Source organism: Eschrichtius robustus, chromosome 6 (genome assembly GCF_028021215.1).
Source record: "Eschrichtius robustus isolate mEscRob2 chromosome 6, mEscRob2.pri, whole genome shotgun sequence".
Classification (NCBI taxonomy): Eukaryota; Metazoa; Chordata; class Mammalia; order Artiodactyla; family Eschrichtiidae; genus Eschrichtius; species Eschrichtius robustus.
The window spans coordinates 23,049,823-23,072,112 of NC_090829.1; the positions used below are offsets into that span (position 1 = coordinate 23,049,823).

Here is a 22,290-nt window from a genome sequence, read left to right on the forward strand (position 1 = left end):
AGATGTGGAAATCCGCTGACGGCGGGGGGCGGGGGGGAGTCATTCCCAGGAGGATTTGGGGAATCTCGGGAGGGCCGGTGTTTTCTCAGTGGGGTTTTGAGGCTGCTCATAGCCACGACTCGGAGCCACACTTGGCTAGAGCCTGGGCTTTGACGGGGCCAAGAGGAAAGCCAAGAGGTGGGTTCGCGCCTGGCTGCCCGGGTTCGGGGAGAGCGGGGGCGGCGACTGCGGGGCCCCTGGCGGGGCGGGGGCAGGGCGGAGCGGGGCGGGGCGCGGCGAGCCCGGCCGCGGCCCGGGGGCGGGGCCAGGCGCGCGGCTCGCCCTCGCGGAGGCCGCGGCTGGGCTCCGCCTCGCCCCGCTACGCAGGCGGCCAGGCTGCGGCACAGGCCGGGCGGCACCATGGCGGCGGCGGCGGCGGCGGCGCCTGCTGCTGCGGCTTCTTCCGATGCGGCGACTGCGACGGCAGAGCCGGAGGCCGGGGACGAGGACAGTCGCGACGTCCGAGTGCTGCAGAGCCTGCGGGGCAAGATCTGTAAGCGGGGGCCGGGGTGAGGGAACCCACCCGGCGGCGGCGGCGCCGCTGGCGGCCGCGGGGCTGAGGGGGCGGCGGGCGCGTGGGGGTGGCGGCGCCGAGCCGCGCTGGGACCCCGGGGCCAAGAGTGGCCTGGGCGGGGGCCGGGCGAGGCGCGCGGGGAGGGCCGGCCCGGGGAGGCTGGAAGGGGGGTGTGTTGGGGGAGGCGTCTCCCGGACGGGGCGGCGTGGGCTGAGGCTGCCCCAGTCCGGAGCGAGTGGAGAGCCGGGAATTTGCCGGGGACGGGGCGGGGGGGGGCGCGGGGGCAGCGCCGGCGTGAGGGGCTCGGCTTTGGGGCGCGGCCTGGACGCTGGGACGCCCCGGCCCGGGCTGCGGCCGGGGGCGTGAGGAGCTTCCGGCTGCCCTCCTACGCAGGCCTGCGGGCGGCTGCTGGCGTCGGGAGCGGCCCCGCGGTGGGAGCCGGGCGGTAATTACCGGGAGGCGCGGCCGGAGGAGGAGGGCGGGGAACTGGGGCTGGCCCGAGGGGAGGGGGCTGCCTGTTTTCTGGGTTCACGAGCCGGGGCGAGGGTGGAAAAGGCGCCCAGGGCTGGAGGAAACGGGCCGCCCTGGGGCACGACTGGCCGTCGCACGGGTGCTCGCGAGTGAGCGCTCCGGGAGGGGCTGGGGCCGGACACCTGTACTCGCCCCACCTCGCTGCGGCGGGGACTTGAATCGAGAGACAGCGTGACTGACAGGGACTTCAGGCAGGATGTAGTGGCTTCCTGTGAGCAGGTCTCAAAACAGTCATCCAGCCCGCACTTAACCCACTTAATTCCTTTCTTTCTTATGCCTTTAATTGTTACTTTTGTGAGTGAGCCATCCTAGTTGCCTTCACATTTTTGCTCAGAGGCCCTGAGCGTTACTGTAGACAGACCATTTGAATTCAGTCATTTGGACATTTATTTTTTAAAAAAATGACCCTTTGGCGTCAGATTGCCAATTTTTTCACAGTACTGTAGTTTATTCAGAGGAAACACTTTTTTTTTTGGCTATTTGTAAGATATATCAATACAGTTTACTTTTGCTCTGGTCGAAAATTAGCTTTGCTTTCTTGATTCCGTATCCTCAGATTGGAAACATGCTACATGCTTCACGTTTCATGTAAATAGCCCTTAGTCATGAGGAGTACTTTTTACTTTGTATGAAGAAAATCGAATTGCATTAAAATGGTTAACAATGCTCTTTCTTGCACAGAATGTAAAATTTTCCTCTTCCTGAATAGTGATATTATTAATTGAGGTTGGATTTCCCCACTATCCTTTTTCAAGTTGATCCCCCTTTCAAGTATTTGGGATTTTATTAAACCTCAGAAGCAGACATGTTAAATTCTCTCACCTTTTTATTTCCAGAAGTAGTGCTGGGGTTCTTAAGAGAGTACAGTTCTTAAAACCCGGAAAAATGACACCAGAGAATGAGATCTTGTCTATATCCAGGATCCCAACACAACCTACTAGGGTATAAAATCTTTTCAGTATTCAAATTAAGTCGTATGCTTAATATTTGCATATATCTAATTTAATATTTGGGAAAACTATAAATGAATGGGCCAGAGCACCCCCCACTGATCTGATTTTTCAGATTTTCACTACTTTATATTTTAGTGTCACTTGATGCTAGGCAGTGTCTGTTGGAGTCTCGCTGATTTACATAACTGCGGGTTATACCATGGAACTACATATACACATATCTTGGAATCGAGAGTTAGGGTCGGGCTGTTTCCAGAAGGATTTAGCTGCCCTGAACTTTCACCTGCTCCATGGCAAAGATAGCACAGTAAGTGATATCACTGTGAGTGAAACTTGGGCCTACAAATAAAAAAACTCAACTTTGTTTCTATGGGAGAGCAACCCCACTACCCAGACTTGGAGATTGAACATCCAGTTTGCTGGGAATGATATTACCTCTTTAACCATAGTCGAAGTATTACATCTGTTATCGCAGTCAGCTTCTTGCTTTTTGAATTGCTCAGCTTATAGCTCAGGTCTTGGAGTGTCTGTTTCATAGAAAAAAGGTATTAGGAAACTTATATACGAAGCTTCTCCCCATCTCCCCTCTCCGTTTCTCTGCCCTCCTTTTAGCTGGTGTAATCTAGAGTTGGTTGACCTTCAGAACCCTGTGAAGAGATGCTGTTTTCTGTTTCCCTGAAACTGACATGTGGGTTTTGCAGGTTGGGGGCTGGGGGGCTGGAAGTGTCATTATTAGCAGGTGCTAAAGTCACAGAAATGGGATGATAGCGGTTCTGACTGTGCAGATATTAAGCAGCTTGGGGGTGTGGGTAACTGTGTCAGCTTTACTTTTCACCATGCTGGGAGAGAGACCTCGGAGGAAAGCCTGATGTGCCCACCAGCCTGGAGATGTGCTGGCAGATTCCAACTGCTGATTGAGAGCCTTTGACTTGGGGAATTATAGATTCGTAGGTCTGAAAGTGAGCCTGAAAGGAAATGTTCTTTCTACTGGACTTGGGTAGGACCCTTCAACTCCAGATTATTCCAGCAGAAAGTGGGAGGGTTGGATTTATATCTCTCTAAAGTTCTAGAATAGTAGTCCACAACCTTCTTTAGGCGTATCACTCCAGTATTTATTAAATTTCCCATATATTTCCATGTATCCCATGTATTCCCCGTATACTTCACCAGGTGAAATGACATTTTGTGGTCACTTTCAAACAATCAACTGACATTAGCAAATCCAGTGTTGCTACAGTATTTGAGCTTATGTGCGGATCCCTAATTCCTTGAGGTCATATTAGTGCAGTAGGAAACCACGGCAGCTCCAAATATTAATATTAAAGAGCCAGGTTTAGTTGTTGGATGTCTTCAGAGTTGTATGAACCTTTGATCAAGGAAAGCAAGGTTGTACTCCAGACTCCATCCTTTGGTGTGAACTCCTGTGCAATGAGTGGCCGGTATGTTAGTCCTCTTGAAGCACTTTGACATGGGCCCCTTCCCCCTAAAAAACCCATACACAAGTGAAAGATGGGAGTTGGGGCTTTCTCCTTTATACTTTCAGGCTTCGTGCTGTTATTTTGTCATGTCCTCCTTTTTGGTTACTGCTTTTTGTTAAGTTTGCTCTCATCCAGTTAAATCATGTTGTAAAAATGTTGCTCAAAGAGCCCAGACCACCTTATGCATGGGTTGACCTGCTCAAGGGAGACCAGATTGATAAGGGAGCCAATGAGGATTTGTGTGAACGTTGAGATGTGTGGTACAGTACGAGATCTGTGGGACCACGATACGTCCCAGAACTCACGTGGTCTCCCTGTGTAGGATCCGTGGGATATGGTTAAGTGCTTGAGTTTAGAGGCTTGGTCAGGTTAGTCACCTGGGTTTGATTCTTCACTTAATTTCTGACCTTTGTTAACCTCTGTGTGTCTCTCTGTTCTCTGTTAACCTCTGTGTGTCTCTCTGTGTAAAGTGGGGGTAGTTAAAACACCTCTATCTCACAGGCTTGATTTGAGGATTAAATAAATCCCCTCCCCGATCATTCTCTTCATCCCCCCAGGAACTGAATCAGATATGGGCTATCTCTTAGGAAGGAGTAATAAAGTAGTAGCTAAAAACTTAATGTTTATTTTATGTTCTGGTCCAACATGTGCTGGCATTTCCTGATGTACAAAGCTGATTAAAATCAGGAGACTTGAATTCTGTTTCATACATTGTTAATTATTATTCATGTGACTTTAGGCAGCTCACTTACCTTTGAGCTTATCTTCCTCACCTTTAAAATGGGAATAATACCTCATCACTAGCCATTTTGTACATGTTGTTCCCTCTGCTTGGGAGTGTCTTCTCCTTTCTTCCACCCCATATTTATGTCAGGGAACTCCTACTCATCCTTCAGAAGCCTGCTCCATGTGATCTCCTGACCAAAGCCTTTTTTGTGGGACACTGCTACCCTCATTCCTGGAGAGAATGTGTTAGGCCTTTGTACCGCTGGGGAATCACAAATTGTTGTTGATTTCCTTGTAACACAGTGTATAGAAATCATTTACTTCCCCCATTAGACTGTGAGTTCTTCCAAGGTAGAATTCATTCTTTTTTTTTTTTTAATGTCCAGGTGTCAGCATGGTGCCTAGAACAAAATAGGCCTTTAGAAAATGCCTTACCTCTCACTATGTTATCCTGAGGAGGATTTGAGATACGTACTATATGTGAAAGTGTTCTGTAAATTTTACAGCTAAACAAACTAGAAGATGATAGTATTATTAAAAAAAAACTACATGGGTCTGTAGCAGGAAGTTCATCCCTTTCAAAATCACAGTTCCAGCTGAGCTTAGGTTTGAATTGATGCCAAAGTTGCCTTATTAGGAAAAGGATTAAATTTATCTGAATGCTCTGATTGCTTATTATTAGGGGATTGAATATTATTACCTGACCGTATTCCATGAATATTGTTACTAATTGGTCCTGAGCCTGTGAAAGAAAAATCTAATACTCCCACCTTTCACATTAAATATTTTTATTTGTCATGGGAGGTTTCAATTTTTTGGTAATAAAATATAAATCAAAACATTTTATTGACCAATGCAATTGAATTGAGAGGGAGAGATTAAAAAGAGTTTATTCATGCTGAGAATTCATTATTATCAGACATTTGAAATGAGATGTTATTTAATAAATTAATAGAGATTAAAAAAGGGTTTGTTCATGCTAAGAACTCATTATTGTCAGAAATTTGAAATGAGATGATGAGTTATTTAAGATGGAAGAAGAATCCATCTTTCAGATGGATCAAAATGAGAGAAAAGGGTTCTTTGTAAAAGTTCACAGAGCAGTCTGCTAATCATTTGCTCTGAGGAGGACAGGACGTAAACCTCAATGAGTTCATAGAATTTTTCTTTTTTAACTTAGAACTCTTTGAATAGACTCTTAAGAGACTGTGGAACTAACGTAGCTGAAATAAAACTATCGTTTTTATCCTTTAATCATAGATGCTAATCCTATTTCTTGCTAATGTGCTTTGTGAAATTATTTGACAATAATAGCAGATTATGTTTTATCTCCTAATGAAATTCTGTTTTCTTTTGAGTGCTGCTATCAGTTTTGTTGTATAGTAATCAATTAATGTAAATTAAGAAACTTTTTATGTATATAAAGAAATTTCTACAATACATCTTTAGTTTTGTATGTCATTATTTTCACCAAAATCCCTAGCTAAAATAATATACTTTATAAGGCTATACCAATAGACATGCAAACATGAATGAACAGTACTTGACAAATTTGTTACAGTGAGCTTAGTTCTAAGAATATCATTAATGACAGAATGACTTTGGGCAAATTCTTTAACTTTGCTGAGCTTCTGTTTTCTTACTTGTAAAATGAAGGGTTTGGTTGTGGTCTTTAACATCCCGTCCAGCACTGAGTCTTTGATTGTTGCCTTTTAACTTGAAACATTTATTAATACTTTAAGACAGTACATTGGATGCTTTTATTTTAGTGCTTAAATGTGTTTAGTATACTTATCATGTGTAATATGCAATATACTGTAATAAACACTATACTAAATGTGTTTAGTATACTTATTGTGTGTAATATGCACGAAGATTTATTAGATAAGATTGTTTGAATCCTGACAAGTTTTTTTTTTTTGCGACCATTACTTTATTCAGCAGTACACAGTACACATCTGAGTGTGTGTCAGGGCACCAACCTACTGGACTGTGAAATGGGCCTAAGCAGTGAATGAGATGAAAAAGGTTCTTACTAGTTTATCCTAAAGCAATAGTTGCTTTTAGACAACTGTATTCTTAGCGAATTATAAAAGTTTAGAGCTGGAAGGTAGAGAACATATCTTGTTCAGTCCCCTCACTTTACAAATGAAGAAGTTGACACTCAGAGACTCCACTGTCACACAGTTAATGGCCTGTTGGCCACTAGTCCACTCCTATCAAAGTTTTTGCTAAAATGCTACATAGGATGAACTCATTAGTATGAGTGTTGCAAAAGTACTGTGTTTAATATATGGAGATTACACTGCCTATCTAATGATAATGTCCAGAAGTAGTAATAGATTTTCACTGTGCCAGCTACATACTCTCATCTGTTCCTTTTTAAGAACTTTGTGAAGTAGTTAGGGTTAGTGATGAAACTGTGGTTGTAATCTAGGTGGAGACTGAGGCTGGATGTTTACCTTTTTTTGTTATGCTCTAACTCAGCTGTTTTCAGACCTGACTGCCCATCGGTGTCACCTGTGAACTTAAAAAATTCTGATGCCCAGGCTTTACTCCAGACCTACTAAATCAGAATTTCTGGGGTGGTACCTGGGCACCTGTAGGTTTAAAACATTCCACAGGGTTTGTTAATGGGCAGCTAGGATGGTGAGCTTCTGCTTTTGCCCATTGAACAGACGAGCCACCAACTACCTGAATGTTAGCAACCTGCTATGCATGACCATTTAAAGGGTACCAGCGACTTCCCTGGCGGTCCAGTGGTTAAGACTCTGCGCTCCCAATGCAGGGGGCACGGGTTCAATCCCTGATCGGAGAAGATCCTGCATGCCGCGTGGCATGGCAAAAACAAAAACAAAAACAAAACAAAAAAAGAATAAAGGGTACCAGTAGAAAGTTTGGTGTGATCACAGGGAGGTTTTCATTTGATTATTTTTAAAGGTTTATTTATTCATTTGATTAGATAGTACAAATACTTGGTACAAAATTCAAAAGGTACATAAGGGTATACATTAAAAAGTTAATTTTTCTCACTTCTTTTATTCCCCTAGCCATTCCCTCTTCAGAAGCAAGCATTACCAATTAATTTCTTTTGTATCCCTACAGAGATTATTTAAGCATTTATACTTAAACGTATGAGTATTAATATCTCTGTCTCACCAATATACATATCACAACAAAATATACACATTGTTTGCATCTTGCCTTTTTACACTTAATAGTAGCTTGACGATTTTTCATAAATATATGTGCGTATATATATGGGGGGGAGGGAGGGAGGGAGGGGGAACTGCCTCATTTTTTTAACAGCTGCATAAAATTTCATCATCTCTATATACCACAGTTTATTTAGCCAGTCCCCTGGACTGGACATTTAGATTATTTCCAGTCTTTGCTATTACAAACATTACTGCAGTAAATAATTTTGTAGGTATTTTATTTTTCATATGAATGCATGTGTCTGTAGGATAAATTCCTAGATGTTAAATTGATGAATTGAGTGGTATGTGCATTTTTATGTTCAAAGGACAGTGGCAAATTGCTTTTCATAGAAAGTATAACAGTTTATGCTCCCAGCAGCAATATATGAATGCCTGTTTCTTTACACCCCCATAGTGTGTATTTTAAAACTTCTTGATCTTTACTGGTCTGTAAGATGAAAAGGAACACCTAATATTTAGTTTTAATTTGCACTTCTAAATGAGGTTGAGGATTTCTTCATATTTTTTAAAATAAATTTATTTATTTATTTTTATTTTTGGCTGTGTTGGGTCTTCGTTGCTGTGCGCGGGCTTTCTCTAGTTGCGGCGAGCGGGGGCTACTCTTTATTGCGGTGCGCGGGCTGGTTATTGTGGTGGCTTCTCTTGTTGCGGAGCATGGGCTCTAGGCACACGGGCTTCAGTAGTTGTGGCACGCGGGCTCAGTAGTTGTGGCTCACGGGCTCTAGAGCACAGGCTCAGTAGTTGTGGCGCAGGGGCTTAGTTGCTCCGCGGCATGTGGGATCTTCCCGGACCAGGGCTCGAACACTGTCCCCTGCATTGGCAGGCGGATTCTTAACCATTGCACCACCAGGGAAACCCCTTTCTTCATATTTTTAAGAGCCATTTTTTTCCCCATTTTTTGGTGTTTATTTGGTTTGCCTTTTTTCCTGCTGGATTATCAGTCGTCTTACTGATTTGTGGGAATGCTTTATGCAGTAAGGAAGTTAGCTATCTTTTTAGCGGAAAGATTTTTTAAAATTTAGATGCTTTGGCTGATGTCTCTGTTTATTCTTGAGGAGAAGTTGGTTATGAGATCCAGTGAGGGAAGTCTTTTGTTTGTTTCGTCTACGTATATAATTTCTGATATTAGAATAGAGATGGAAAAAGAATCGTTTGAGGAAAAGTAAATGAAGACTTAACTATAAACAGGAGCTAAAAGATAAATAGATTGGGAGAAGATACTTGCAGCAAATCCTACAGGAAAAAAAAAACCACTTATATAACACTTATACTGTGCCAGGCACTGTCTGAAAGCACTTTAAGTCCAATAAAGATGTTTAAAAAAAAAAAAGATAAAGCACTTTAAGTATGTTAACTAAATCATCACGGTGACTCTATAAGTACAGGTATTATCCACATTTTTACAGATGAGGAAGCTGAGGCGCGGAGGCCTTAGTTTAACTGAGCCTAAACTAAGTAACTTGTCAAGATCAGACAGCGAGTGAGCCATGGGCAGACTAGCTCTGTTACTCTTAGCCTACTATCTATACTCCTTATTTGTTAGTGTCCAAAGTATATAAAAAGTTCATCCAAATTTTAAAAAGGAAAAGGCCATTAGAAAAATGAAGGCTATGAATAGGCATTCCACAGAAAAGAAGATACAAAAGGCCAGTAAACATAAGAAAATACTGGAAAGGTTTAACAAAAATTAATCAGGGAAATACAGATTTTAAAAAGTCATTAGTTTGTGAGAAAAGAAGAGCTCATTGATTTCAGTATTTGGTGAGGGTTTAGGGAAACAGGTACTTTCTTCACTGTTGCTTGAGTTTAAATTGGAAAGCAGTGTTGGAGAGCATTTTGGCAATATGTTAAAAATTTAAGTGTGTATACCCTATGCATTTCTACTTCTACATATCTGCCCTACAGAAACACACGGTTGCAGAAGAGGTATATACAAACATGTTTAATGTTACCTTGTTGGTAAAACAAAACAGAGGCAATTTAAGTGTCCATCAGTAGGATGATGGCTAAGTAGTATGTTCATATACATATTTTATAACAGCTAAAAAGAATGAGATGAATCTATAGTATGAAAGGAAAGAACTTCAAGAGGTATCGTTGAATAAGAAAGAAGCCAGTTGTTAGAGTGGTATGTGTAGTTATATGTGACTTCTGTATATGTATATGGAAAAATGCACAGAAAGATGTTTGAAAAGATAAACAACATTGGTTATGTCAGTGGTGGACAAAGGGAATTGGCCTTATAATGGTTTACTTTTCTGGAGAGTGTATTTACGTATGAGGAATGTTATCAAAAAATGACTATTTGTATAAGTGAATTTTATACAATATTTGTCTTATTCTGTGAGAGCCTCTCTTTCTCTAACTGTTGAAGACTATCCTATCTGCAAAAATAAGGGCAACCAAATGTTAAGTTGGGTAACATTTTGAGTGCACATAGAAATAAAGTCAATTTTTCTGTCAATTTTTTGGGTAACTTTTAATTTTGATATAACTTTGCACACACAAAACTGTAAGAGTAATACAGTGAATTCCCACATGCTCTGCCTGTTTTCACCAATTGTTTGTATTCAGAAAGTTGACTTTAAAAAAAATTCAGTGTTTTGTTTCAGAGGAATATAGTAAAAAGAATAATTTTGATCCCTTAAAATATTGTTAACATTTGTGTGAGTGGTACAGAACCTCTTGGTTTTGAATTTGGGCAGTTTTATTTCTTTATTTTATTAAATGTTTATTTATTTATTTGGTTTGCTGGGTCTTAGCTGTGGCTCACGGGCTCCTTAATTGCAGCACGCGGGCTTCTTAGTTGTGGCATGCCAACTCTTAGTTGCAGCATGCATGTGGGATCTAGTTCCCTGACCAGGGATCGAACCCAGGCCCCCTGCATTGGGAGCTCGAAGTCTTAACCACTGTGCCACCAGGGAAGTCCCTGGACAGTTTTATTTTATAAAAAAATTTTCTTGGTAGATGGGGGAAGTGAACTAACATTCGTTGAGTATTTACCCTTTTCCAGGTGCTGTGTTAGGATAATTTGTAAATTATTTCATTTAATCCAATTTCATGAAGAAGTTTGTTATTAATTCCTATTTTAGCAAAGAAGCAGACGGAAAGGTTATTTGCTCAGGGTTCAAAGGGGCAGGGTCAGGTATTCAGAAGGTCTTTTTTTAAAAATTATTTATTTATTTATTTATAGCTGTGTTGGGTCTTCGTTTCTGTGCTAGGGCTTTCTCTAGTTGCGGCAAGTGGGGGCCTCTCTTCATCGCGGTGCGCGGGCCTCTCACTATCGTGGCCTCTCTTGTTGCGGAGCACAGGCTCCAGACGCGCAGGCTCAGTAATTGTGGCTCACGGGCCCAGCTGCTCCGCGGCATGTGGGATCTTCCCAGACCGGGGCTCGAACCCGTGTGCCCCGCATTGGCAGGCAGATTCTCAACCACTGCGCCACCAGGGAAGCCCCAGAAGGTCTTTAAGATGCCAAAGTCCATGTCCTTTTCTCTACCAAGTTGCCTGTGAGTTGGTATATTGGGAAGAACTGATGAGTACATTTCTGTTGTCAAGAAGTTAATAATTATCCCTAAATTGGTTATGGTCTAATGTCAATAAAATTAGAATGTTGGAATGCTATAAAAATTTATCTTTAGTACTGTTTTCGGGTTTCACAAAAAATGTTATTCTTCTGTCTGCTTGGCTGTGCTCCTGTGGGTTTGTGCATGTTAACGGTTCTCTTAGAAAACACACACGTGCACACACACACACCCCATATACATGCACCTGTGTGGGTGCAACTTCTTTATATCTAGGTGCAACTTTTTTTTTTTTTTTTGAAAAACTCTGGGTCATGATTGAGTCCCATTTTGGCTTTCTGGATGCTGTTACCAGAAGTAGTAGCCTTATCCCATATATGGCCTGTCCATGTAGCCCTTAGTTCTGTCACCACCTGGCTTTGGGCCTTTCATTTGCTTGCCATACTAGTCTCTCTTGGTCAGCTTAGGAGCCTTTAAGTTTCTTGTAGCTGTAGGGACCATTGGCCTATCCTAGGAGAGATTTCTGCCATATGTGCTTCTGTTTGGTTTGCTACTTGAGAAGGGGCTGTAGGGAGCTTAGGGATCAGCACACGTTCAAAACTGAAACCAGAAGTGGGCAAGGCAAACCACAGGAAGATCCTGCCTGCAACTTGGTGACGTCTCTCTATAACCCATGGAGGTTTCCTGGCAATACCTTGCGAAACTTGCCTTTTCATGTACAGTAGTTTCCTAACTTCTTGTTCCGGCCTGAGCTTCAGTCGGAGGTGATTAATATGATAGCAATATAGATAACTGTATGATAATTATTATGCACATGACTTGTGTAAAACAATTGGCCCCTAACTATATGTTCTGTAGACTTTCACACTGAGGAGCTGCATCTTACCTAGTAGGGCATTTTTGAGGAGTTGCCATGGAATTCATGCTTTAACCTTGACTTTATGCCTTGTCAAGGGTTGTACTTTATGTTGTTCAGGTTTTATAACCACAAAACAGTTCTTTGCTCACTGAGTTTAGGCTAGCCACCTAAACTATACTGGATTCCTGGAGTCCTTTGCCCACTCAAGTGCTCACAGAGTGCTGTTACCTCGTTTATGTTTTACTGGTGATTGCACAGTACCTTATTTCCATGATGGAGTAGGAGTGCAGTGTTAGTGAAACTTTATTATTCCCTGTTTCTTTGACCTCCAGGTCCCAGGGTGATATCATAGTGCCTGTTCTTAGGTAGAACCAGATTTCTGCTAGGAATTATGTAATGTGTTGATTTTTTTTTAAGATTACCAGTTGAGTGGGATTATAGAATCTCAGATTATATTTTTGAAAGGTAATTTATCATTTATTGGGAGTGAGAAAAGTTGCTTGACAATCTAGTTATCTGATCATGTTAATTTATGCATTGGAAAACCCTACTTACTAGTAGATATTCCAGCAGTCACCATATGCCTATTGGTGTCTCATTCTCTGTCTCAACAGTATCATAAATATAAATGTATAATTTTCCAGTGGTGCTTGCGAGGTGACAACTAGAGAGCGAAATAACAGCTATGTAACTTTTTTCTCTTCAGTGGTTCTTAGGTACCCCCCCTCCTTTTTTGTTACTGTACACCTGGGGCAATCTGACATACTCTGAAGAGGGTGAATAGGAAACCTTTTGGAAGGTCATGTGTGATTACGGCAGTTTTTCTCTTCCTTTCTCCATTGAGAACTGTAAAGATAAAGGAACGAGAGAGAGCTCTTGTGTAAGATTTTTTATAGGAAGTATTTATTAGGTATCTAGAAATTGGTTGAATGATAAATGAAAATGTAGCATGTTGAAAACATGATTTTCTGCTCCTTTCCTAGTAATCACCTAACCTCTCTGAGCCTCAGCTTCCTTTTGTATAAATTCGTAATGGTAGTTATTCTAATCTTACAGAGTGGTTGTGGAAAGATTGGATGACTTGCTGTAGTGCCTGGCACGTTGTAACATAAGCAGTGGTGATAATCGGTAAAGTATATATTCATAGTTTTCTTGATGAACAGCTATTTAATATAAATGTATATCCAGTTCTTGTAGTGTTTATGAGATTAAACTGGCCACGGGTAGCAATATCTAAAAACATTTGAAATCAGTGTTGCCACGTGCATTTTAAAACATTTCAGGTGTTATCTCTCAAGATCTTAAAGCTACGGGAGCCTAGAAGATTAACTAGTTAAGGCATTGCAAACTCCAGTCTACAGAGACCAGGCGTAGTGAAGTTAAAGCCAGTTGGGGATTGTTAGGATTTCGAAAGAGGGTGTCTGTCTACAGTTTCTACTCAGAACCACGTTGCCAGGTCTCTGATTATTAAAGAGAAACCAGAAATACGGATTTATTTATTATTAACTCTCCCAGTTTCTAGATGTTGGCTACATTTTTCCTAACACTATGCAAGCCAGACAAAATAAATCTCTGGTTAGCTGAACCCCAGATTGTGCCCCCCCATTTGAAATAGTTCAAACCCCTCATTTTAGAGATGTGCAGCCCGAGGTATAGAAAGGTCAGGTGTTTGTGCATCTATTTCCTCTAGTAGAAATGTATTATTTCTTTAATAAAAGTCTCATTAAAAAAAAGTGAGCTTCTCTGGTGTATCTAGTTGTTAAATTACAGATTATCTTTGGTCAGGACCTAATGGCTTGAGTGAAGGGAATTGTGTACAGATGCTAATTTTTAGGAATCTCTAACCAAGGAGGGGCACTACTACTTACTATTTACTGAGTGCTTACTCTGTTCTAGGCATCGTGGTAAGTGCTTGACCTCAGCTAATAGTCACAGTAGTCCTTGAAGCATTATAATTACCTCTTTTTATGCAGGAGGTTGAGACTAGGGACATGCAGATCATTAAGTACGAAACTCATGTTGAAACTCGTATGTGTCTCCAAAATGAATTTGTTTAACTTGCACCAGTACTGTATATGTTTTCAGAATTTTGTGCAACTTTCATCTTACTGCAGAAATTAAAATTAAACATTATATGAAAATTTGAAAGACCTTATATGTTAACATTACATAAGATTGTCTTGGGACTCCCCTGGCGGTCCAGTGGTTAAGACTCGGCACTTTCACTTCAGGGGACACAGGTTTGAGTCCTGGTCGGGGAACTAAGATCCCGCATGCCTCGCAGTGCAGCCAAAAAAAAAGAACACATATAGGATTGTCTGTTTATCTATAATTAGATGGCATAACAGCATTTTACTTTTATTCTAAGCTTGTCAACACTGAAACTGTTATATTTTTAAGCGTATGTTTGATTCATTCTCCTTCACTCCATTTTTTTGTTGTGTATGTAAATGATAATGTTTGCATAGTTTTATATCTTCCCCCCCATCTAAAGGTCTAATCCTCTGTTTAGGTTGCTATTCCAGTTATTAGAACATCATATCCGGAGTCACTCAGGCCAAATTCTGTGAATTTTCTCTCTGTAGTACCTCTTCCATTTTTCTTTTCCTCCCATCTCCCCTTTATTCCCTCAGTTTAGGCCCGGTAACTGTTAGTAATTTTCCTGAAGCATAGTTTTGATCACACAGAAACTTTTAGTGACCCTTGTTGCTTCCTGAATAAAGTTGGAACTCCTTAGCTTGGCATTCCAGGTTCTGTTTGATGCCATCTTTCCTTTACAGTCTCATCCTTTCTTATAACCTTTCACCTCTCTTTACGCTTTAGCCAGTTTGTACTATTCACTGCCTCCTTGAAGGTACTCCTCCTGTTTCCACCTCCCGAACTTGTTCACGTTGTGCCTGCCTTACTCCTGGAATGTTATCCCTCCATTCCCAGTTTCTGTATTTAAAAAAAATTACTTGGAAGAAGTTACTGTGAAGATTAAGTGAAATAATATATATGAAGTCCCTAAAAAAATCTATGTGTAATGTATTATTTATTTGATAAATGAATATAGTGAACTATTATGATTTAGCTTTCCTCCCACTCCAAATAATCTTTATCTTCGGATCATCTTGTCCAGGACCCTGGCCCTTTGCAGTTTCTCTTGGCAGTTCTGTATTGGCTTTTATTTCTGTGCTTAAGGTATCCTTTGAAATAGATTGGAGATTCTACAAGATCTCTTAGGATAGTTTCAGAAAGGAATAGCTGTCTGTTCCTCTCAACACTGCTGTGTTCAGAAAGACATTAATAGGAATGGGAAGACTAGGCTTTGGAATTTGATTTCTGTCAGTTCACTGTACCAGCTGTGTAACTGTGAATTTTTTTTTTTTAGTTTATAAAAGAGAACAGTAATGCTTATGTCACAAGGTTGTTGTACCAACCAAATGAGGTATTTGAGAAAATATTTAGCACTGTCTCGGAGCATGCCGCTGCTTGATAAATATTTATCTTCTTTTCTTACTTATCCCAGTAGTGTTCCCCTCTAGGACACACAGAAACATGCATACAAACCTATAGATATAAATGCATGCACACAGTCCCCCCAAAACATACACGTAAGCACATATATGCATACTCACATCCATGCCCAGAAGCATAACACTGGAATCTCTACCCAATACCCTGATATTTGGAATTCTAGTCCTAGGTAAAATTTATATGGTAGGCTCTGGACCTGTGACCTTTGCACAGAATCATTGATCTTGTACACAGAGAGTTGGCTGTCTTTCTATTTCTGTTAATCTAGGTTATTGGTTTTGATTCCCAATGGTGTTTATCTTCTTGGTTTAAATTGTTTACTTTTTGCCAATGACTAAAAGCTATTTTCTATAAAATATTTACTTGTCTCCCCTCTTTCTTCAGGTATTTATGCAGAAGTTACCTTCTAGGTGGAGCCTTCCTTGGCTCCCCTCCCTCTGCCATTTCATGTGGTGCCCATTCCTGCTTAATACTAACATACCATTTAAATTTATTTGTCTTATTTATTATCTGTCCATCTGTGTTAGTTCAATGAGGACACAGTTTTCTCTGTTTTTCTCATTAATGTATCCCTGGCATCTGAGTATAGGCACTCAGTAAATGTTTGAATGTGTGCATTTCAGGACTGGTTTGTTTGTTTTCAATATATCTCTGTATTAACACTATAAAGATTCTTCAATTTAGTGCTTTTGGTAACTGTATACAGGAGACATTTTCTTTTTAAAACTTTGGAGAAATTGACATGGATAAACTTACATCAAACTTATAAAAAGAAGTTTATATGCAATTTTATAATTCGTGATGTGATATTAGAACCTCTTTTTTTGCCCATGCTAAAGTTATAAACATACACATACTTATACTTATTCAGTAGATATTTCATTATCTTTTATAAGCTAAGCATGATGCTAAGCATTGGTCCTGTCCCTTAAGTTTATATTCAGCGAAGAGACATGTAGCAGTCTCCTTTGCTGGCTCCTTCTTAACTCTCCTAATGCAAAATGATGGAGAGATCTGAGGCTCAGTCTTCAAATCTCTTTTCTTTTCTCCGCATTTACCTTCCTTGTGATCCTGTATAGTCTTAAGGTTTGACATATAGTATGTACTTGCTAATGATTCTCAAATTTTATCTCTAGCCAGCACTTCTTTGCCCACTTGCATTTGCACTTGGATATCTAATAGGCATCTCAGACTTAACATACTCAATACAAACTCTTGATCCCTCTTTCCCAACAAGAGACTCTTTCCTCTGGAAGTGGCATCTCTGTTCATCCAGCTGCTCTGGCTGAAACCCTTTAAGAAGTGATCCTTGACCCCTTTTCCTCTCACACCCACATGCAAACTATCAAAAATCCTGTTGGCTCCATCTTCAAAATATATGCCCAGCTGACCACTTCTTTCCATGCCAGGACTGCCCCCCTAGTCTCAGTTATCTCTAATCAAAATTATTACAGTAGCCTCCTATCTAGTTTCCTGCTTCCACCCTTTTCCTTCTGCAGTGATTCTTCAGAACAAAAGTTAGATCATGCCATTCTTCTGCCCATAATCCTTCAATAGCTTCCCATCTCATTCAGAAAAGCCTAAGACTTTCCATTGGCCTACAAGACCCTATTTAACCTGTTTCCTTTCCCAATCCTACCTCATCTCTTACTGTTTCCTCGCTCTTCCTATTTTGCTTACTGTTTTACAGCCATGCTGGCCTCCTTGCTATTCCTTCAGTGTGCCAAACTATCCTGTCTCAGGGCCTTTGCATATTTTATTGTTCCTGCTAGTCCGTCTCTTTCCCCAGGTATCTGCGTGACTCATTCCCTCATTGACCTCCTTCAAGTATCTCCTCAAATATCTTCACAGAAAGGCCTTCCTTGAGTCCCTGTATAAAATAACATTGCCCTCCTCCCTCTCTACCCTCTGGGCCTGGCACTCCCTAACTGTCTTACCTTACTTTATTTTCTTCCATGGCAATAAATATTTTATACTTACTTGTTGAAGAGTTTATGACGCTTGTCCCCGCTGTCTCAACTGTATAAAAGTTCCATGTGGGCAGAGACCTAGTTTTGTTCATTGTTATATTCCCAGCATTTAGAAAGGTGTCTGGCATGCTGTAGGCACTTAATAAATATTTGTTGAATGAAATACAAGTGCAATACAATACGATCCTTAGAGTAGAAGTGCATATAAGATGCAGTAGGGAATAGAGGAAAGGGTGACATGCCTACCTAGGAGTTGAGGGAAGACTTTACAAAGATGGTCTTAAGCAGAGCTTTCGGGAGGAAAAAAATCAGTTGAGAGCATCCCATGCAATGAAGATAGTGTTGCAAATGTACAGGGGCATGAGAGAACACAGTGTTTTCAAGGAACTAAAAGTACAGTACTGCTGGAGCATAACTTTTGGGGGTAAAGGTTAAGTAGTAGATGGTGCCAGATTATGCAGGGTTTTTATGCCAGACGAAGGAATTTTAGGTTTATCCTGCAAGGTGGGCAGTGGTAGATATGGAGGAGCCATTGAAGATTTTTGAGCAAGGAGTGATATATATGTTTACATATCAAAAAAGTAACTGGCAACAGTGTGAAGGAAGGGGATCAAAGCTAAATACAGCATTTTGTTATATACTCTGTATATGAAGTTGCAAGATATGTATGATGCAGAGAAACAATTACTGTCACGTGAATGGGCAGGCGGCTATTTCATTTTATGGTTGACAAAACCAGTGATGTGTAGTGTGAAGGTGTTCTTGGCCTACTTGCAGTACATCTGTGAGGGAGAAGAAATGCCCGGTGGAGGATTAGTTCATCTCTAAAAATCCATGCTTTAGGAGAGAAGATTTTTTAAAAAAATTTGGTTAACAATTATGTTGTAAGTCATGTAGAGTGAAAAGTTCTTAAAGAGTACCAGTTATGAATTCAACAAGAAATGGTGTTGTTACAGAGTATAAGATGTTGTGCTTGAAGGCCAGCCTCCTTTCTTTATAGAGGAACGGTTGTTTCGTCAATAATATGCCTCCTGCTCTTGATTCATTGTTGAAGGAAATAGCAACAGTTGTAAATGTAGTCAGAGCTATACTATTTGCTATAGGGCCAATAATAACTCTGTCTTTGTGGAAGTATCTACCTTTGCATATTGAAGTACCCTGGCATGCACAGAATTTTTAAAATCAAGAATAAGCTAAAATCATTTTCTACTTTCATTCAAATGCAAGTAAAAACTATTTCCATTATTTCAGCTCTCTTGCTCAAGTGTCGTATCTTAGCAGTATATTGAATGTCTTGAACACATTTTAATCTTTTTACTTTAGCGTCAAAATAGGATGTGTAAATTTAAGGATAAGATGGAGGTACTCAAAATGGTGCACATGGTTTGGATGTTGAGAATTTGGCACTCCCAAATTCATGGAAACATGGTATTGTATTATTGAGCATGTTTTCAAAACCACATCCAAATGCTGCAGTAGGAAATGAAGAAATGTTTTCCAAAGGCAGATAGATACAACCATGCAGAGAGTTAGGATCCATTTGTCTCCATTTCCCAAGTTGAAGCATTCACCTTTTGAGTGTGCTCTGCTATTCAACTCATTGCCTAATGGAACACTAAAAGTGGTTGTCAGTGAGATACTGCTTTATAATTTCTGAGTCCATGTTTGATCCAGATAGCCACATCTAGTTGAAAGACTCACCAAACTCAGATGACCAGTAATGTGAGATGGGACTTTCAAATTTGTTAGAAAAGGTAGAAAGGATAAGAAAGAAAGCTAGTCAGGATTAGGTTACAGAATCAACTCTAGCTAGTGTAAGCAGAAGGAGATTTAATAAAAGATTTTTTTTTAAATAAAAGATTTTAAGTGGCTTACAGAATTGTTAGAAAGACCGAAGAAATAGACTCTAGTCCAACTTTCAAGAATGACATTCAAAAGCCACATTGCATCTGGGCCACGAAGGGATTTACTACCTCTTTTTGGATCAGAAAGGTGCCTGCAAAATTACGAAGTTGTAACTTTTAGCTGCTAGTCTTAGAACCTTGCCACCTCTACCATGATCAGGAATCTTCCACTATTAGGAAACAGCCAACAACAAGCAACCATCTTCATCGGTAAACTGTTGTCACTGCTGCCCGCTCTAGAAGTAGGTTTTGTTATTATTATTATTGTTATTATTATTTTTTGGCCACACCGTGCGGCTTGTGGGATCTTAGTTCCCTGACCAGGGATCGAACCTGTGCCCCCTGCACTGCAAGCACGGAGTCCTAACCACTGGACTGCCAGGGAATTCCCCTGCTGCTGCTGGCCCTAGAGCTAAGCCACACTGGCCACAACCTGTGTGACAGAATGGATGCCTTGTACCCTTCTTCTTGATATCTATGAAACCTCTGACTGGATACAAGGACTGCAGCCAGTGCTACTGCGGGAAACTTGGACATCTCCATGACGGTACTTGCTAGTAGAAGCAACATAAATGCAACCTCTCTTCTTTTTTGTCCTCCAAATTTCCAGCGAGTGCATCTAATTAACGGAATTTAAATCACATCCACAACCCTAACTACAAAATAGGCTGGGAAATGTAGTTTTTAGCTTTCTAGCCTCTGCAGTACAGGCAATCATACGCCAAAGGACATTGTAACAGATGATGAGCACTGACCCACCATATCTGCCACAGATATAGACCCTGATTCTCTTGAAGGCTAGCCATCATCAAATGCGCTATAGATAAATTGAGAATGATGGCACATAATACCATCAAATAATGTTGAGAAGCTTACAAGTATTTGTATTTTAGTATATTTTTTAAATTGTTTTATAATGACATATTTAAAAAAATGCCTGAAATTGGTTCTCCACCTGTATGATGAATTTAGTGGTCTGTGGATGCCCAAAGTTACCTGACATTTAAAGTGTGGGTAGTGGATGAAAAGCCTGAAAGAGGGAGTTCAAAAAAAAAAATTAGAATGGGTTACCTAAGCTGAGGAAATGTCAGTGTTATCAAACACTGAAGCGTGATTAAATAAGGTGGGACCAGAAGAACAGTCACTTGATTTGGTAGCACTTAATATTATTAGTGTTCTTGAAAGTTCTAGTAAAGAAATAGGGTCAGAAGCCAAATTGTAGGTTTAGGCTGTGAGTAGGAGGGGAAGGATTGAAGCAGAGATTATAGAATAAGTTTTCCGGAAGCTTGCCTTTTAAGGAGCAGTAGTTTATTGTTTGTTTGGTTTTTGTCCAATGCACTTGCTTATTTATATACAATAATTAACTAGAACTAGTGAGGCCCTGTGAAAATATCACACACAGGACAGGTATAATCTTCTAAAATTCCTCACTTCTTTGTGTAGCTTAATATAAAGTGTGTGCTATTAAATTAATCTTTCTGCTTAGAGATATATTGAGTACAACATTATTTTTGTTAATTCTCTAACCATTAGTTACTTCACTTTTGATTTTTTAAAATAAAGTGACAGTTAATTACTTTGATGTATGTTTTTTATAAAGTGCCAGTTAATTACCACTGTATTTTGGAGTTACAGTTTAAAGTCTTGATAGCTGTCTTAATCAACATATATTAGCATGATTGATTGGTGATCTGGCATTGATTAGATGAATTTACTTTTCAGTGTAGTTTATTTTGAACATTAGTGACAGATATTCAAAGATTATGACAACTGCTTTTCTAGGAAGTGATGTTGAGTGCATTTTATATATTACGTAGAACTTGAATTTTAATTATTCTGAGTAAATGTCTGATAATGTCAAGTTCATTGGATTCTGCAGACAAAATAATCCCCACTGTCTCCCTCTTAGAAAGGTGGGCGGTGGAATATGTGTCCATTTATATAGTGTAGTTTTCTTAAATCGCACTGGTGTGAATGAAACAGCAACATGTTCAAGGGCAGTGATTTAGTATTTAAGATTCCCTCATTAGATACGGAGCATGTTTATTATGATTTAATTCCAAATTTGTTTATATTCCAGGCCCTATATGGTGACCTAGGTGGATTTTTAGTTAAAAAAAAAAAAAAAAACAACCCAGACCCTCTGGATTACACAGAGGGCAGATGGCAAAGAAGGAGAGACTTAAAGGAGAAGGTTGAAAGTAATGAAAACAGAATTGCTGGGCAGTGTCCTGGAGTGAGAAGGAGGGAATGGGGTAGAGAGAGCACAGGTAGGTGGATGAGCTATAGATAATAGGGGGGGACATGTAGTCTTTTGAGGAAGAGAAGATGGATGGATACAAATTCAAATATATATTATTTTTCCTGTTAGGAAACTAGTGAATTTGTAAAGGCCAACCCATATTAGGCAAGTTGGGGGTCATTTGAAAGATTAGATTCCTTTATTTTGACTTGAGATGCTTATTCTATGACGTGGTAACTTGATTTCTTTCCCCTAATCTCTCAGTGACAAACTTAATAACAGTGAGTATCTTACTGGTGCCTTTCCATTGATTTTTCTAATTTTATTTTATTCTACTTTTAGTTTTCGAGAATTCTGTTTTATTCGGTGGACTTACTCAGGACTTAAGCCTGAGAGACAGCCTCTCAGATAGCTCTGAGGGACTGTTCCCTGATTTTTCTAATTTTAATTAAAAAAAATCATTTGTTTATTGAGTTTTTCATAGGTGCTTCTTAAGTTTCTGCTAGACTTCTTTAAAAGATATTGGTTTAAATGGCCTTTAGTTTTATTTATTATTTTTAAAATATTTATTTGGCTGTGCTGAGTCTTAGTTGCGGCATGTGGGTTCTCTAGTTGCAGCATGCGGGATCTTTAGTTGTGGCATGCGGGATCTAACCCGGGCCCCCTGCATTGGGAGCACGGAGTCTTAACCACTGGGCCACCAGGGAAGTCCCTGGCCTTTAGTTTTAAAGTTGGTAAGCAGAAAGAGACTTGAGTTTATCTAGCCCAGACTTTCGTTAGGAAAACTGTTCTTCAGAGATTTGTCTGAAGTCA

The 22,290-nt window shown here is 40.3% G+C and overlaps 1 protein-coding gene across 3 annotated transcripts in view; it reads left to right on the top strand.

Moving 5' to 3' along the window:
* Positions 1–393: 393 nt before the first annotated feature.
* RASA2 (RAS p21 protein activator 2) overlaps positions 394–22,290 on the top strand; it is a 116,083-nt gene continuing 94,186 nt past the window's right edge. For all 3 annotated transcript variants that reach the window (XR_011074278.1, XM_068546013.1, XM_068546014.1), the window contains exon 1: positions 394–532. Coding sequence is in view for 2 of the 3 variants with exons in the window: in XM_068546013.1 (XP_068402114.1) it covers positions 400–532 (133 nt within the window). In the remaining variant the exon portion in view is untranslated. The remainder of the gene's footprint in view (positions 533–22,290) is intronic.